Here is an 18,489-nt window from a genome sequence, read left to right as displayed (position 1 = left end):
GAATTCAGCAAAAGAGCAGAGCAGTGATTTCAGTCTGTGCCTGCAGCCTGGAGAGGAGAGCCTCTGCCTCACAGAGACATCCCTCCATCCATCATCCATCCATCTGTCCGTCCATCCATCCATCATCCATCCATCTGTCCGTCCATCCATCCATCCATCCATCCATCCATCCCTCATCCATCCATCCCTCCATCCACCCATCCATCCCTCCATCCATCTATCCATCCATCCATCCATCCATCCATCCATCCCTCCATCCATCCATCCATCCATCCATCCCTCCATCCACCCATCCATCCATCCATCCATCCCTCCATCCATCCATCCCTCCATCCATCCATCCCTCATCCATCCATCCATCCATCCATCCATCCATCCCTCCATCCATCCATCCATCCATCCCTCATCCATCCATCCATCCATCCATCCATCCATCCATCCATCCCTCCATCCATCCCTCCCTCCCTCCCTCCCTCCATCCATCCATCCATCCATCCCTCCATCCACCCATCCATCCATCCATCCATCCCTCCATCCATCCATCCCTCCATCCATCCATCCCTCATCCATCCATCCATCCATCCATCCATCCATCCATCCCTCCATCCATCCCTCCCTCCCTCCCTCCATCCATCCATCCATCCATCCATCCATCCATCCATCCATCCATCCATCCATCCCTCCCTCCCTCCATCCATCCATCCATCCATCCATCCATCCATCCATCCATCCATCCATCCATCCATCCATCCCTCCCAGGAGCCCTGGGCACTGCCCATGGGATTTCCAGCACTTTCCATTTAACCCACCACCATGTCCATACTCCTCTCCAGTTCTCTGTAGCCCATCCCTAGGACCAGCTCTGGATCCCACTTTTTTGTACCATGGCCCCTCATTTCCTCACTCTGCAGCTGGTCCAAACCCCAAAAATCTCTCTGCAGTCCAAAACCAAACTGTTGTGTTTGGCCCAATTAAAGCTGCTAGAGGGACGCCAGGTCTGAAAAATGAAAAATGTGCTTGAGTGCGACTAAAGCCACGCCTCATTTCTGGTGTGGGGAATAAAAAGCAATACTTTAAGGAATTCTCAGTGTTCTTCACTGTCTCAGTGGCAGAAAATCCAACTTGTTTTCCAAGGAACAGAAACTCTGGAATGTTTCCTTGCTTCCTGCAGCCCCTCAAACATGACTTTGGTCTCTGTCACTCCTCAGGGATTTGCCAGGGCAGGTTTAGGTTGGATTTTGGGAAAGGTTCTTCCCCCAGGGAATGGGCACATTCCCAAAGCTGCAGGAGCTCTCAGGGATGGTTGGGATCGCCCTAAGGAGAACATTTCCCAGCTGGACAACACAAAAAGCTTTTTTTTTTCATTTCCATCTGCATCACTGCAATTGTCTGACTTTGATATTTCGACTTGGAGGAATCAATAACTGGACCAAAACACAACTGGCAGTTAAATACCAACTCATTAGTTAATTAAAAAAATGCTCATAACTGCTTCAATTTATGACCTTTGATAATTAACTGGGCTTATTTAAGCTAATCTCCCCCAGGCTTCATCAGCTTTGTTAAAGATTAATGATTTATTGTGAAATCAAGGTCTCCAAGCTGAGGGAAGGCACAGCCTGTCTGAGCACCACGAAAAGTGGAAAAACACTTCATAATAAATCTTTTGGATGGAAACTCTGAGTGGATGGGGCAGAGACGTGACCTTAATTTATTCTGTGTCTTTCTCTCACCCTTAATATTTTGCAATTACAATTAGAGCTTTTTTCTGCGGGTTTGAGTTATTACACCTTAATTGCCTCGTAATGGTTTATTTTATTTAAATGGTTTATTCTTTTATTACAAGATGATAAATATTTAACAGCTCTACGCCGGTGAGACGTTAAAAAAAAAATAAAAATAATTGTGAACTTGAAGTTTGAAATTGTCAGGGAGTTTTTTCTCACTCCATCCTCCAGCAGCTCCACACCTCCAGCTGATTGTTTTGCTTAATAGCAAGGGCTTCTCAATAAATATTCAAATAATATTTTTAAGGCTGCAGAAAACCACATTATTGACACCTTTTTGTGCCCAAAAGGTGTAAAAGAAGCCTGATGGAAGGTAATTTTTAAGAGCCTCCAGGCCTGTGGATTCCAGCCCTGAGTCCCAGGCTTGTTCTCAGCTGGCAGCACAACGGGATGAATTCCAAATTTGACTTAAATTCAGATGGAATTTGATCTCCTTATGGAAAGGCAGAGAAAGACACTAAACACATTGCTTTAATGCCCCAGTCTACTAAAAGCTTTTCCGTTTATTTATTTTTTAATAAGTTCCAGAGTGAACCGTCATTTTTTATGTAGGATGAAGGATTTTATAGTGTGAAAAAAAAATTAATTTAACTTAATTTAATTTAGTGGAATTCAATTTAATTTAATTTAAATGCGAGGGGCGGTGTTGTGTGTGTGTGTGTGCGAACCAGCCACAGACAAATTTGTATTTTCATTTAAAACGCTCGAAATAATATTTTAATTAAACGTCGCACATTCGATTCTCTTGGCAGTAAAAATATGCAGTTTCCATCCACAATTTCACATCTATAAGACACTGGTATGTGCTTAAGGCTTTACCTTTCACAGGGCATTTATTTGAATAAATGAATAAATCAGGGAACTTTGTCCTCAGCAAATGGCAAAACCAGACATCCATTTTCAGGCCACTTTTTGAGCATCACAAAAAAATACTCACTAAAGTCTTTGCACCACTATTTACGGCACTAAACCATTAAAAATGAAAAAGTGCAACACAGGGAGAGAAGAAAAAAAAAAAAATCCACAAACTCCAGGGATGAGCCTTGTGCACATGGGGAGGAAAAGACAAAACCTGAGGCTGCCCCTGGATCCCAGGAAATGTCCCAGGACAGGTTGGAAACAGGACTTGGAGCAGCCTGGGACAGTGGGAATGTCCCTGGGACAGTGGGAGGTGTCCCTGGGACAGTGGGAATGTCCCTGGGACAGTGGGAATGTCCCTGCCAGGGCAGGGGTGGCCCTGGGTGGGCTTTGACTCCCTCCCAGTCCCATTGGAAGACAAAAATAAAACATGTTTTTAATTCAAACGAATGGAGGAGAAGGAATGTCTTTGCTCACGGAAGAGAAAAAAAAAGAACATTTCAGTTTGGGACATTCAGCCCAAGAAATCTGGTCCTGAGCCAGTCCCGGTGTCACCTGTTGTATAAATTCCCTCTCCTGCCCTCCTCCTCCCGGGGGCTCAGCCAGCTCAGTTATTAGGAGGATTTGGAGAGAATTATACCAAGGACGAGGTGAGATATCTCAGAAGAGGCCCTTTCCCCAGACATTTGTCCCAGGTGTTTATTCTTCGAGTTTCTTGGGGAGGAAAGAGGAAGAACAAAGGAAGGGGAGACAATTTATAGCCCCTGCTCAGGGAAGAGACAGCTGGACCACAGCCAGGGGGGGTCAGAGAAGGAATTAAGGGTCACTCTAAGTGGTCAGGGACTCCAGGGGGTCAGGAGGGAGAGACCATTTCCCTACAGAATTACAACAACCTGTGTGCTTTCTGTGCCTGGTGACAGAGGCAGGTGAGGCAGGGAGAGAATCCCACTGAATTTCACACATTTGGATACGTCTGCATCACCAAAACGACATGAAAGGCAGAGCTTTGATTTAGTTATTCAAGCTACAGCATTTAAAGCATAAACAATATTTGCTCACCAGTCCTCATCCCCATTTTGGATTTTTCCAGGGAAAACTGCTGCTTTAATGATTTTTACAGCTGTTGGAGACCGTAAACAGAATGAAGAGAGAGTGACAAAGTTGGCTGTGTCCTTTGAGCTTGGTCTTTCATTCACACGGATAAATGGAAGCTCATGAATAATGCAGGCCTGGGAATCTGTGAGCGTTTTCCTGCTCGGGAAACGTGTGATTAGCACAGCTCTGACTCCCAGTAATGATATTCCTGTTCTCAGAGGTCACTCTTTAAAAAAAAATCTGCACAACTGTCCTGTGTTGTGTTGTAGGATGTGCACACAGTATTTATCCCATCCCCATCCCCACGAGCTGTTGGAACCAGGTGGGGCAGTGTTTTCCCAGGCCCCTCCTTTGGGCTCTTCTGCTCATGGCCCATCAATGCCTTGCCCAGGACTCACAGGGAACTCCCTCCAGGAGCTCTCTCTGTTTAATGGGCCATCAAGGAGCCACTGCACGACTCCTCATCCCATTGGGAGATGCTCCCAATGCCCAGGGGGAGGAGCCAAGCATTCCCACCTGGAGAGAATCTGGGATTTGGGACAGGACAAGCAGCCCTGAGCCACTGGATTCCCAGAGGAGCAGAGCTCCCAGACCTTTCTGTGGGATCACTGCTTCAGGAAGAGCCCCTCACCTGGACTGCTCCCCCCACCCTGCTCAGGGTGTGTTCTGACTCTGGCAGTGCTCCTTTGTGTTATTGCATTGATTTTACTTTATTTTTACCTTTTTACCTTTCTTCTTATTAAATTATATCTCTGACTTGGAGCCTCTCACTCATTTTGCTTTCAAACCACGACATCCTCTAATCCCCTCTGCCCCCTGGATCCCCACCCCTCACTCCAGCCCCATCCCCACACTCCTCACGGGGTCGAACACAGAGCTGGATCCTCTTCATCTGCTCCGCTATTTGCTTTCACTGGCACAGCAATTTGTGAATAACTTATTTAGTAATTACGGCGTAATTATAGCTCTGCTGATCCCTGACGAGCCCCAAACCCACAGACAATGCCTATCAAATGAATCATTACAATCTCGATAAATTACACGGGAGATGTGCCCATGTCATGATGAGATTCATGAAATGACTACAATTTCCGTGAAAGGAGATTAATTAAGATGGAGTTTGGAGTTTAAGAAGGAGCAGATTATCCATTCCCCCCCTGCCCAGCCCTGGAGACTCCTCTGGGTGCTGTGTCCTGCTCTGGATCCTCAGCACAGCAGGGACAGGAGCTCCTGGAGCTGAGGGAGGGCCTGGAGCATCTCCGTGCCCAGGAGAGGATGAGGGAGGTGGGGCTGCTCAGCCTGGGGAGGAGCCCCAGGGAGAGGGGCCCTCAGTGTCCCTGGGTGTCCCTGAGTGTCCCCAGGTGTCCCTGTTTGTCCCTGTATGTTCCCAGGTGTCCCTGTGTGTTCCCAGGTGTTCCCAGGTGTCTCCAGGTGTCCCTGCATGTACCTGTATGTTCCCACGTGTCCCTGTATCCCTGTGTGTCCCCAGGTGTCCCTAAGTATCCCTGTCTGTCCTTGTGTGTCCCTGGGTGTCCCCAGGTGTCCCTGGGTGTCCCTGTCTGTCCCTGTGTGTCCCCAGGTGTCTCCAGGTGTCCCCAGGTGTCCCTGGGTGTCCCTGAGTGTCCCTGTGTGTCCCTGGGTGCCCCTGTGTGTCCCCAGGTCTCCCTAGGTGTCCCTGTCTGTCCCTGTATGTTCCCAGGTGTCCCCAGGTGTCCCCAGGTGTTCCCAGGTGTCCCTGCCTGTCCCTGTGTGTTCCCAGGTGTTCCCAGGTGTCCCTGTCTGTCCCTGTGTGTCCCCAGGTCTCCCTAGGTGTCCCTGTGTGTCCCTGTGTGTCCCCAGGTGTCCCTGTCTGTCCCTGTGTGTCCCCAGGTCTCCCTGTGTGCAGGGAGGGTCAGAGCAGCCCCAGGCTCTGCTCCAGGCCCAGCAATGGCACCGGAGGAAGGGGCAGGGATTGATCCCAGGAATTCCCCCTGCACAGGAGGCAGAACTTGTGCCCTGGGCAGTGCCCAGCCCTGAGCAGATTGTGCACAGAGGCTGTGGAGTCTCCTCTCTGGGGAAATTCCAGAACCATTGGGACACAATCCCGTGCTCTGGGATGTCCCTGCTGGAGCAGGGAGGTGGCACCAGTGACACTCTGTGGTCCCTTCCAGCCTGAATTCCAAAAGGGGAATTAATGCACCTGGAAAAGGACTTTCCAAAAGGGGAATGCATCTGGAAAAGGACTTTCCAAAAGGAAATACGTCTGGAAAAGGACTTGCCAAAAGGAGAATACATCTGGAAAAGGACTTTCCAAAGTGCTTTTGGGGACCAGACATCCCTTATAGAACATTCTGATATTATCCAGACGTCCCTCATACAACGCTCTGCTCTGACATTAGCAGGAGCCGATTTTTTTAAAACCCAGCACTTGATTAAGATGAATAAATGGAATTACCTTGATGAAGAAATGCACATAAATACCTCTGGCTGTAAAATTGCAGTTTAAAAACCCACATTTCTGTGCCCTTTGATTCAGATAAACCACAGTCAGATCCTCATTCTCATTTTCCCTTCCTGCAGGATTTCCTCCTGTACCTGCAGCACCCTGGACAGCTCAGCACCGCCTGGGGAAAAGGGCTGGCCAAAGACACACCATTTATCGACTAAATTAAAATTAAAGCTGCTACATCGTCACAGGGCGTCATAGTCGCTCCAGGAGATTTGCTCCTTTCTTCCCCACATCCCCAGAAATTTAAAATTTTTCTGCCTTTCTTTTGGAATATAATTTTAACTGAATAAATTAACGGAATTTAAATGATCCATCTCTCTCTTTTGAATAAAGTCGGTAAATCTAAACACTGCCAAGCTCAAAAATCTGAATATCGGGGCAGTTTATAAGAAATGGTCTCTACAGGAACAGCAAAATTCAAATTATTGCTGTAGGTGCTTCGTGGCAGGACATTTAAAAATCGAGAAATCAGCTTTGTTACTTTAGATACGTAGGGGGGAAGGAAGTTTCTCAACAATTCATTTTTTATTATCACCAATCAAAGCCTCTGATGCCACAACCTTCCACCCAAGGCTGGGAAGAGCCCCGGGAAGAGAAATTAATTTTTTTATGCTGAATTTATTATTGCAAATGCAGCCCAAACCTCCCCACACAAACCTGGAGGTGGGATTGAGGGGAGCAGAAACGGAGCTCCTGATTTTTGAGGCTCGTCGAGGCACCTCAGCATTTTTTCTGAAGTTATTTTTGGCTTTCTTTGTGGCCAAAAAAAAAAATAAAAATATATATATATATATATATATATATTTTTTTTTTTTTTTTTTCCCCTTCCTCTTTCCCTTCAGACACTCAGGAGCTCGCAGTGGGAGCTGTGGAATCACCATCTCTCTGTATTTTCTGCTAATCCCTAAATTACAGACACAAATTCCACAGGTAAATGTTTGGGTTTAAGCAAACGCTTCTGTCAATTGACCCAGAATTTATCTGGGAAATTATTTCAGTTTGGGTGTTTTCCAGCCTGTTCAGATTATTTTCTTAAATACCAAAGCCTTGGGTTTGAAATCCATTTTCTGATCTCTCTGAAAACTCAGGATATCCTTGATCAATATCTAATTCCTTTGTAAAGCCCCCTGGGCTTTGCTCAACAACCCGATATGAAAATAATTTCTGCACTTAATAACCTTCTAATGAAGGAAGTGCTTTGCATTGGGTTTAAAATCCGTCACTGCTCAGTGTAAGTGACTCTCTCCTGGGCCTGGGTTATGAGAAAACTTCCCAAAGCACCTTTTCCAGGCTCGCCAATATTCCAATAACCCACTTTTCCTGCCCGGGATAGACAGTAATTGTCTTTAATCCCTTCACTTGGGGATTGTTTCATCCTCCATTTCCTGTCTCCCCTTCCTGAGCCTCCTCCCTCCCAAAGTCTGGAGGCCAAGCTGAAGTTTGTGCTCCAGACTGAGCTGTAAAATATATTTATTTTAGTTTATTATTATAAATATATTATAAATATATTTTCGTTTATTATTATAAAAATTATCATATTTATAGCGCTATTTAAAGCACTTCTTGTCTTCATCTCATTTGCTACACGAGGTATTCTTTGGGTTTTTATTTTTTTATTATTTTTTTTTTTTATTTATTTACTTTGAGGTTTTCCTACTCTGAGAAGAAACTGGAGTTACAGGAAGCTCTGAGCACGGGTCCCTCCCAACTCAGGATGTCCCAGGATTTCATCATAATTAATTAATTGATACTTGAGATGAAGATCTGGCCACGCTTCAACCCCTCTGATTTAACCAGGGGGGTGAGAAGATGAGCCTGAACCCCACGAGCTTTGGGTAACTGCAAAATTTATGAATATAAACACAAATGGAACAAACCAGAGCATGGGGAAACTCCATCAGGAACCCACAGCAAAGACCTCTGGGCTTTGGTTTGATTTTTGTTTGATTTTTCTTTTTTTCCTGATCCACTCCCAAGCCTTTCAATTTCCGCTAAATGTCAAGGAGAAACTTGTGTTCCTGGCCTTGCTCAAAACCTGGTTATTTCTGCCTCATCCCATCTCAGTCACTTATTGTCATATAATTCATAATAAAGCTCAAGCTGGAAAATGGATTTAGAGAAAATTCCTTCATAACTCTCGGTAATTGTTACCTGGAGCAGCAGTTGGCATCCATATGGAGGGAGCTCAAACCCACCGTTTAACAGAATTATTATCACTTACACAAATGGGGGATTTGGCCATTTATCTAATTCCCTGGGAATATATGAATGTGAGGTGTTGAGTTCCCAGCTCTGCCTCGGAAATCTGCTCTGGGATGGAGGGGAGGCTCTGCCTCGGCTGAGGGAGAGAAACAGGAGGTTTTCTTGTGCATCTTGGGTGGGACAGGAGCCTGGACAGGGCTGCACCAAAGGTGGATCCAAAATGGGCACAAAATGGTCACAAAATGGACACAAAATGGATCCAAGGTGGACATAAAATGGTCACAAAATGGACACAAAATGGATCCAAGATGGATCCAAGATGGTCACAAAATGGTCACAAAATGGATCCACGGTGATGAGAAAATGGACCCAAAATAGACACAAAATGGACCCAAGGTGGACCCAAAATGATCAAAAAATGGACCAAGGTGGTCACAAAATGGACCCAAAATTGTCACAAAATAGACACAAAATAGACCCAAGGTGGATCCAAAATGGACCCAAAATGGTCACAAAACGGACCCAAGGTGGATCCAAAATGGTCAAAAAATGGATCCAAAGTGGTCAGAAAATGAACCTAAAAATGGTCACGAAATGGACCCAAAATGGTCACAAAATGGTCACAAAATGGACTCAGGTGGACCTAAAAATGGTCAGAAAATGGACCAAGGTGGACCCAAAACGGACCCAAAATGGACACAGAATGGACCCAAAATGGACCCAAAATGGTCACAAAATGGACCCAAAATGGACCCAAAATGGTCACAAAATGGACAAATGTCACCAGGTCTCACACTTGGATAAGTTTTGGTCCATTTGCACCTTGGGGTTGAATTGCCCAGTCCCAGCTCCAGGCTGGGAGGTCCCATCCTTCTTGTCCCTCCCTCCAGCCCCCCTTGTTTGTGCTTTTGGGGCTGAGAGTTGTCCTTGGTGTGCAGCAGGAAAAGGGTTTGTTTTGTGTCCCTGCTGTGTGCAGAGCTGAGTGACACTGACTGTGAGCTCAGAGCTGCCCCCCTGGGCACCACAGACACATCAAATACTCCAGGAAAGATAAAGGAGGAGGTGGAGGACTCAGGACAGTGGCTGCACCCAGGGGCAGGGCTGGGAGGGATGAAGGAAGAACGAGCTGCAGGCAGCAGTGATGGCTCCAGGAGACCTCGGGCTGGATCCAAACCTCGTTAAATCAATAACTGTCCTCTGACTGACTGCAGCAGGCTCCTAATGAGAACAGGAATTTCCATTTAACTTTATAAATATATATATATATACCTACAGCCACTTTTTATATTGTATTTTCTGATGCAGACCAGCCCGCCTGGCTGAGACAGAACTATGCAAATTGAAATTTGATTTGCTTTCCAGGCCAGTATTTGAGAGATAAAATAGCAAAATCTTTCTTAGGTAATTGGACAGCGGCAGAAACTGTGGACACAAAGGGAATTTCCCTGGAGAGCGCATTTCTCTCCAGAAATGTCAGATTTGGTGGGCCAGCCAGAGCTGAAGAGCTAAAGCTGAGCAGGAGCCTGACACATTTCCAAAGGCACTGGGATGTGGTTTCCCAGTCAATAAAATGGAATTGCTGAGTTTGGGGATGGCACTGAGCCCCGTGAACACGGTAATTAATGAAATCTGGGTAAATTGGTGATGAGCCTGCCCACACCAGTCTGGGATGGGGGACAGGAATCCCACAGGGGATGTGGGACCAGGGCTGGCAGCAGCAGGGGACACTGCAGTGGGGACAGTGCAATGGGGACACTGCAATGGGGACAGTGCAATGGGGACAGTGCAATGGGGACACTGGAACAGGGGAAAGTGCAGTGGGGACAGTGCAATGGGGACACTGATGGGGACAGTGTGATGGGGGGACACTGCAGTGGGGACAGTGCAATGCGGACAGTGCAATGGGGACAGTGCAATGGGACAGTGCAGTGGGGACAGTGCAGTGGGGACAGTGCAATGGGGACACTGCGATGGGGACACTGCAATGAGGACAGTGCAGTGGGGACAGTGCGATGGGGACTCTGCAATGGGGACAGTGCAATGGGGACAGTGCAATGGGGACAGTGCGATGGGGACACTGTGATGGGGACTCTGCGATGGGGACAGTGCAATGGGGAAATGGACACTGCAGGGAATGGCCACTGAGTGCCCAGGGCTCCTGGCCAAGGGGGTGACAGTGGCCGTGCAGGGGACCCTGTGCTCAGGGGTCACAGCCCGGGGTCACACAGGGGCTGAGCTGCTCCTGTTGGGGGATTTGGGATCCCCCTCCCATGTCCCTGCACACCCCAGGGGTTTCCTGTAGGATGGGGGATCCTAAAGCTCCCCCAGGTCACAGCACAGGGTCACTTTGGGAGGCTGAGCCATTCCTGTTGGGGAATTTGGAATCCCCCTCCTATATCTCTGCACATCCCATGAGTTTCCTGTGGGATGGGGGATCCCAAGCTCCCCCAGGTCACAGCACAGGGTCACTTTGGGAGGCTGAGCTTCTCCTGTCGGGAAATTTGGGATCCCTCTGCCATGTCCCTGCACACCCCAAGGGTTTCCCAGAAATGAGAAACCCCCTTTATGAGGCCAGTGCCCCCCTGGGGCTGTGTCACCCCAGCCCAGACACAGCCTGCACCACGCCCTGGAACAGGGCTGCAGCTCCATTTTACCCCCTCAGTGACAAAGGGAACTCCACTGAACCCCACAGTCGTTCCTGAGGCTGCAGAGCTGCAGCTCCTGCACAGACACCTGAACCAGCCCATATGGCCCTCAACTCAACCGGCGCCAACAGAATGAAATGCAAGAGTTTCACAGCAGGAAATTCTCGCTGAGGGATTAAGGAGTCCACAAATAACAAGTTGCTACCCAAGAATTATTGTTAATTTTATTTTTTTTTTTTTTAAAGGGATGATGCTTCTAGATAATATTAATGTGGATTATGAGAGAAGGAAAAATTCCACCAAATGGTCCTCATTCCCAAGCAAAATCCAGATCAACACCTTTAGGACAGCTCTCCTTGTTGCGGCTGGATTAAAATGATCGTGGCGTAAAATAAGGAACGAAAATAAAATAAAATCACAGTATAAAATAAAAATAAAATAAAATAAAGTAAAATAAAAATTAAATTAAAATAAAAATATAAAATAAAATAAAATAAAATTTAAAAAAATTAAATTAAATTAAATTAAAGTAAAGTAAAATAAAATAAAATAAAAATAAAATATAAATTAAAGTAAATTAAGGTAAAGTAAAGTAAAGTAAAATAAAATAAAATAAAATAAAATAACATTTCAGCTTGTCAAACCTCTGAGCCAACATCCCCCATTTCCCTCCTGAGGTCAGAAGCAGACCCAGATTTCCATATTTTCTCTCAGACCATTCTGCTTCCCCTCTCTTTCATGATGGAGAACATCTATTTTTATGATTTGTACCAGCTCACTTGGTATTTCTATGACATTTCCAACCTCTGCATCTCCAAGAGCTTTTCCAGGGTGGATACAAGGCCCCTCACGATTTAAGATGGGAAAAATCCTGGCAGCAGCTCCCAGACAGACTCAGCTCTGCTCTGTTCAGATGAAGCCAGACCTTCCTTCTACCTGCTCTGAATTGCAAATCCACCAAACCCCAGCTCCTTCTGCCTTAATATTCCTTTGTTTTCACTTGCATTTCCCTGTCTGAAACCAGTGTAACGTCCTCGTTCCCACTTTGGTAATGGCCCCGCAGATATTAAATAAATGGCAGGAAAGATTCCTTGTTATTTTGTGCCTTTTACACCTTTTGTGCAGGAATTCAGGAGCCCCTGACAACACTCATGGCATGGGGAGCACGTTCAGGAAGAGATTTCATGGAAGGAAGGCAATATCTGGGGGATTTAAGGAGCTGAAACTCTGTGTTTGCACCCAGTGAGGGATATTTTACCTGCAGGACACACCCCTGTAGCTTTAGTTCCTGCCTGAGGTGTTTTGGTTTTCTGAAATTCTTTTTCCCAAAGAATTTTCTGTAAACAAGAAAAGTGTTTTTATAACTGTATTATGTTTACATTATTTTCCCTAGGAGAGACTTCTCGGTGTCCCTCTGCTCTGACCAATGGGATTAAAGAAGTTTGTCTTTGTTTCACCAATCAAATTGGTCTGTGTAAAATAGTATATACATATAAAAATTAGTATATATATATATATATATAAAAACACATCCCAAAAATAAAAAAGTCCTTTTCAGCCTTCTAAAGTCAAAGTCTTGTGTCATTGTAGTGCACAACAGCATCACATTCCCAGTTTTGTCTCTGTTTTCAGAGATTTCTTCAGACTAGAACAGCACCAGAGCTCCACCAGGAACACCTTTGGATGGCTGGACCTCCAGCAGCAGTGAAATTCTACTGAGCCACAGCTAAAAACACCTCCCAGAGAGACCCAGCACTGTGGCGGGCTGGGGCTGGGCTGGCAGAGCCCTGGTCCCCCCAAAATGCAGCACAGCTCTCAGAACCCAAATGCACCTCTCAGAACCCAAAATACACCCCTCAGAACCCAAAATCAGCTCTCAGAGCCCAAAATACATGTCTCAAAACCCAAATACAGTCCCCAGAACCCAAATGCAGCTCTCAGAACCCAAAATGCACTCTCAGAACAAAAATACTGGTCCCACCCCTCAGAACCCAAAATCAGCTCTCTGAACCCAAAGGCTGCCCCAGCACAGAACAGCCACCACCACTTGCAGAACCTCTGATGGACACAACAGCATTGCCAGGGAACAACCCCACTGCTCCTCTTTCCTCTGGGATCCAGAGGGGTTGGAGGAGAGAACAATCCCACTGGGATCCAGAGGGTGGGAAGAGAGAACAATCCCACTGCTCCTCTTTCCCCTTGGATCCAGAGAGGTGGGAATAGGGAACAATCACAATCCCACTGCTCCTCCTTCCTCTGGGATCCAGAGGGGTGGGAAGGGAGAACAATCACAATCCCACTGCTCTTCTTTCCTCTGGGATCCAGGGACTGGGAAGAGGGAACAATCCCACTGCTCCTCCTTCCTCTGGGATCCAACTGGATCACTGCTCCTGTTTCTCCTTGGATCCAGAGGGGTTGGAGGAGGGAACAATCCCACTGCTCCTGTAGCTCTTGGATACAGAGGGTGGGAAGAGGGAACAATCCCATTGCTCCTCCTTCCTCTGTGATCCAGGGGGTAGGAAGAGGGAACAATCCCACTGGGATCCAGCGACTGGAAAGAGGGAACAATCCCACTGCTCCTCCTTCCTCTGGGATCCAGAGGGGTTGGAGGAGAGAACAATCCCACTGCTCCTCCTTCCTCTGGGATCCAGAGGGGTTGGAGGAGAGAACAATCCCACTGCTCCTCCTTCCTCTGGGATCCAGGGAATGGGAAGAGAGAACAATCCCATTGCTCCTCCTTCCTCTGGGATCCAGGGAATGGGAAGAGAGAACAATCCCATTGCTCCTCCTTCCTCTGGGGTCCAGAGGGGTTGGAGGAGAGAACAATCCCACTGCTCCTCTTTTCTCTGGGTCTAGAGGGGTGGGAATAGGAAACAATCACAATCCCACTGCTCTTCTTTCCTCTTGGATCCAGGGAATGGGAAGAGGGAAAAATCCCATTGCTCCTCCTTCCTCTGGGATCCAGAGGGGTGGGAATAGGGAACAATCACAATCCCACTGCTCCTCCTTCCTCTGGGATCCAGAGGATGTGAAGAGGGAACAATCCCATTGCTCCTGTTTCCCCTTGGATCCAGAGGGGTGGGAAGGGAGAACAATGACAACCCCACTGCTCCTGTTTCCTGTGGGGTGCAGGGGTGTGGGGACCCGCCCCTGCAGGCTGGGCACAGTCCCCGTTACTTACGGTTGAGAGGCAGGCTGGCATTGGTCGTCCCTAGCTTGTTGGCAGCGACACAAGTATAGTTGCCAAAGTGCTCCTCTGTCACATTGGTAACAGTAAGAAGGGATCTCGTACTATAATTTTTAATAGTGATTCCTTGTTGACCATTGATCAGTCTAGAAAGCAAAAAGAAAAGGTCTATAACTCACGTACCACGACCGAGCTTTATTTGTTTTTATTTATTTGTTTTTTCTCTCTCTCTCAGCTCTCTGTGCTTTCCTGGTTTTGCAGCCAGCCCTGGCAGTGCCCTGAGCTCTTTGCAAGCTGCCAGTGCCTGAGCTGAGCACAATTTCTGGATTTTGGAGGGGCCAGGGACAGCCCTGGGACTGGGGGAGCCGAGGGGACAGTGCTGTCCCTGCGTGTCCTGCAGCTCAGAGAACAGAGACACCCCCAGCCCCTCCTGCCTGGGGCACAGGGACAGAAACTCCTGCGTGCAGAGCTGGGATTTTAACCTGGGCATTGAAATACCCTCCCTGGGGCAGAGGGGGCTGCTGGAATGTCTTTCTAAGAGGGTGTTTTTCAGCCTCTGGAGTTTGTCAGCTCTGGCCGGTGGCAGGTGAGGATCAAGAGCCACAGATATGACTTGATGGGGTTGTGACCATGTTTTTTTCATCCTCTGGAGTTTGTCAGCTCTGGCTGGTGGCAGGTCAGGATCAAGAGCCACAAATGTGACTCAATGGGTTTGTGACCATGGCTCTTTCAGCCTCTGGAGTTTGTCCTGTACCCTCACACAGCTCTGGCTGGTGGCAGGTGAGGATCAGGAGCCACAAATGTGACTCAATGGGGTTGTGATCATGGTTCTTTCAGCCTCTGGAGTTTGTCAGCTCTGGCTGGTGGCAGGTGTGGATCAGGAGCCACAGATATGACTTGATGGGGTTATGACTGTGGTTCTTTCATCCTCTGGAATTTGTCAGCTTTGGCTGGTGGCAGGTGTGGATCAGGAGCCACAAATGTGACTCAATGGACTTGTGACCGTGGCTCTTTCATCCTCTGGAGTTTGCCGTGCCCTTGCACAGGGGAGGAGGATCAGGAGCCAGGACTGTGACCGTGGTTTTGTTTGTGAGGCTCTACAGCTGCACATGAGCTTTGCAATTAGGGACAAAACTGCAGCCTGGGCAGGATCAGGTAATGAAGCACAGCAAAAAGCCAGATCAGGACTGTGGTCAGGCAGCTCTGAGCTCCCCAGCCCAAATTCACAGGAGAAATGCAGGTGTTGGATGCTGCTCCCAAAGCCGTGGCAGGGCTGGGCACCAGGACAAAGCAGGAGAGCCAAGTTTAATGACGTTGTGGCAGGCAAAGCACGTCTGATCAAACAAGGAGACGGGAAGGGGAACCGTGTTATTAAAAACTCGCTACAGTTATTACTCATAATTCCCTCCATTTCCCACAAGGAGCAGAGCTCTGGATGAAGAATACGATTTCTGCCTGCTGTACTGGGGGATGTAATCACATATCCCGGGAATTAATGCCATCTCCTGCCGCTCTGTGTGTGAAAACCTTGGCAAATGTGTCATTAACTGAGCCTGTGGGCTGAGCACTGCTGGTGCCTGTGGGAGTGACTCTCCTCCCGCCAGATCCCTGCTCACACTGGGATTCTCCTCCCTGGGCAGTTGGTGTGGCTGGAAAGGGCTCTGCTGTTGTGGCAGAGGCTGTGCCACATCCCCCTGGGCGTGAAAACACAGAAAAATGGGATTGCAGAGCCTGGTTTGGATCTCTTGGGAGATCCATCTTTTGTCCAGAAAGAGAAAAAAAACTCTGTGCCAGGTGGAAACTTATCCCTCCAGCCTTTGCACTTTGCACTCCTCCAAACCCTCCAATGGCTGTGCCTCTGTTTCCTGCCTCTCCTGCAGGGAATTCCAAAAGAGTTCTTCACTCCCAAACCCCTTTTTGTGCCGTTCCCATGCACAGAGTGCCCAGATTTGCTGTGGCTGCCCCTGGAATGCCCCAGGCCAGGCTGGACATTGGGGTTTGGGACCCCCTGGGACAGTGGGAGGTGTCCCTGCCATGGCAGAGGGCTTGGAATGGGATAAAATTTAAGATCCTTTCCAACCCAACCACGGGATGTTTCTATGACAATTTTAAGCTTGTCAAGAATTAATTCAGGATAGATTCTTTTATCAACTTCTCCCCCAGATTTTCTCCAGCTCCACCCTGTGCACCAGCACTGAACAGAGCTCCTGGGGACTCAGTGATGAGGCAGAATTCGCCCTCCCTGCTCTCACAGAGCAATAACTTTAACTCAGAGCAGTCTGTTAGTGCCTCTGTGTTTAGCTTTAATGGTTATTTCATGATGAGGAGGTCCCTGGGGCCTGGCAATGGTGGGTTTGGATTTACATTAATCTCGGTAACAGCGATGCAGTTTCCTCCCCCAAAAGCCTTGTTTCAGACACAGTTATGATCCCAGGGCTGGCTCCCACTGCTCCTTTACTGAACAATCCAGATCTGCAAACAGGAGCAGTCCCAGTCCAGGAGTGTCTGAACAAAATGGGATCCTCTCCATTGTGTCACAGAGAATGCAGTGGGGTGTCAGTCCCAGGTGTGGATCCAGCTGTGGGGAACAGCTGGAATTGTCTGCAGGGTGATGGTGGAGGTGATCTGCTCCTGTGAGCTCCCCCTGAGAGCTGGACCCCCTCAGCTCTGCACTGAGCACTGCCTGGGCTGGCCAAAGGTCATTCTGTGCTGGCCAAAGGTCATTCTGTGCTGGCCAAAGGTCATCCTGTGTTAGCCAAAGTTCATTCTGTGCTGGCCAGGGTTCATCCTGTGTTAGCCAAAGTTCATCCTGTGCTAGCCAAGGCCCATCCTGTGCTAGCCAAAGTTCATCCTGAACTGGCCAAAACTCATTCTATGTTAGCCAGGGTTCATCCTGTCCTAGCCAGGGTTCATCCTGTGTTAGCCAAGGTTCACCCTGAGCTGGCCAAGGCTCACCCTGAGCTGGCTGCCCATCATCCAGAGGCAGAGGGAAGACACTGGATCCAAAACCAATCCCCAAAAAACCCCACCTGTGGGTGTTTTCCTCTTCCCTGCTCAGAGATCCCCAGCACCTCTGCAGTCGTGTACCATAAGAGCTCACAGCACCCCCTGAGCTGGAAGGGACCCCAAAGATCATCCTGAAAGGATGGAGATTCAGATTGAACCAAATGTCTGAGCAGCAGGACCCAGCAGGGACCAGCAGGGACCAGCAGTGCCCAGCAGGACCCAGCACTGTCCAGCAGGACCCAGCAGGGCAGAGCTTTTCAGGGAACACCAACCCAAACAGGAGCAGGAGCACAGTTGGGGTGTCCTGGAATGCTCTGCTCAGCCTCTCCTGCTGCTGCCCTGGCACTGACTGTGCTCAGCAGAGAGTCTGGGCAGAGTTATGGACAGAAAGGTGATCAGTGTGTCATCACTGCACGCTGGGAGCTGCTGATGGAACCCAGAGTGCCAAAAGCTGCTCTGAAATATTCCCACAGGAGGGGTCTTTGTGCTGGAATTGCCCCCGGGAATGGCACAGCACAGCCACGGGCAGCCATGGAAATGGGGTGCAGAGGGATTTCACCAACACAGGAGGAACGTTCCCAGCCCACAGAGGAAAGAGCAGGTCAGGAGAAGCTCAGGGATGTGCTGGGGCTCAGCAGGGAGGGAGGGAGGAGGACAGCAGCCCGTGCTGCAGGAGGAGAGCAGCTGAGCAAGGAGCTGACAGATGGAAAAGGGTCATCAATATCCTCCTGCCAGCTCCCAGCTTTAATGGGATGTTAAAGCTGAAAAAACCCAGCAGTTGGAACTGGGAAATTCCTGGAGCTCCCCAGCTCCAGGGGACAAAATCCACCTGATTTAACACAAGAGAAACACAAGAGCTGCTCCTGCACGAGCCCAGAGCTGCAAACCAGAATGTCCTGTCCAAGAGAAAACCTCCTCCCTGCTCAGGGAGCTGCCTTTGGGATAAAGGTGACCCTGCAGGGATCCTGCTGCCCCACAGCCCCCACAGCCCTGAAGGGCAGAGGGCTGCACACACAGGGTCAGGATTTAGGGTTCAGAGCTCCCCTGACCCCCTTGGCTGCAGGACACCACTCACACCAGCTCCAAGCCTTGCTCTCTGAGGTGAGGAACACAAACCACTCAAGAATCCTTTTTGCAGCTTTTCCCCCCAGTGCTAAAAGCTGGAATTCCTGCAGCACGTTCCAAATCTCCACTCTGACAGCACAGGAGGCACCGGGCAGC

General features: G+C 48.4%; 1 protein-coding gene across 1 annotated transcript in view; it reads right to left on the bottom strand.

The window, feature by feature from the left end:
* The window catches only part of NEGR1 (neuronal growth regulator 1), a gene marked incomplete at its 5' end in the record, with an annotated part of 154,107 nt that overhangs the window by 32,228 nt on the left and 103,390 nt on the right, over positions 1-18,489 (bottom strand). Inside the window, one exon of the mRNA XM_083867346.1 lies at positions 14,257-14,408. Within this exon, the coding sequence (XP_083723472.1) occupies positions 14,257-14,408 (152 nt within the window). The remainder of the gene's footprint in view (positions 1-14,256; positions 14,409-18,489) is intronic.

The sequence above is a fragment of the Zosterops lateralis genome, assembly GCF_965231275.1.
Source record: "Zosterops lateralis genome assembly, chromosome: 9".
NCBI lineage: Eukaryota > Metazoa > Chordata > Aves > Passeriformes > Zosteropidae > Zosterops > Zosterops lateralis.
This window is presented reverse-complemented; position numbering and strand designations above follow the sequence as displayed.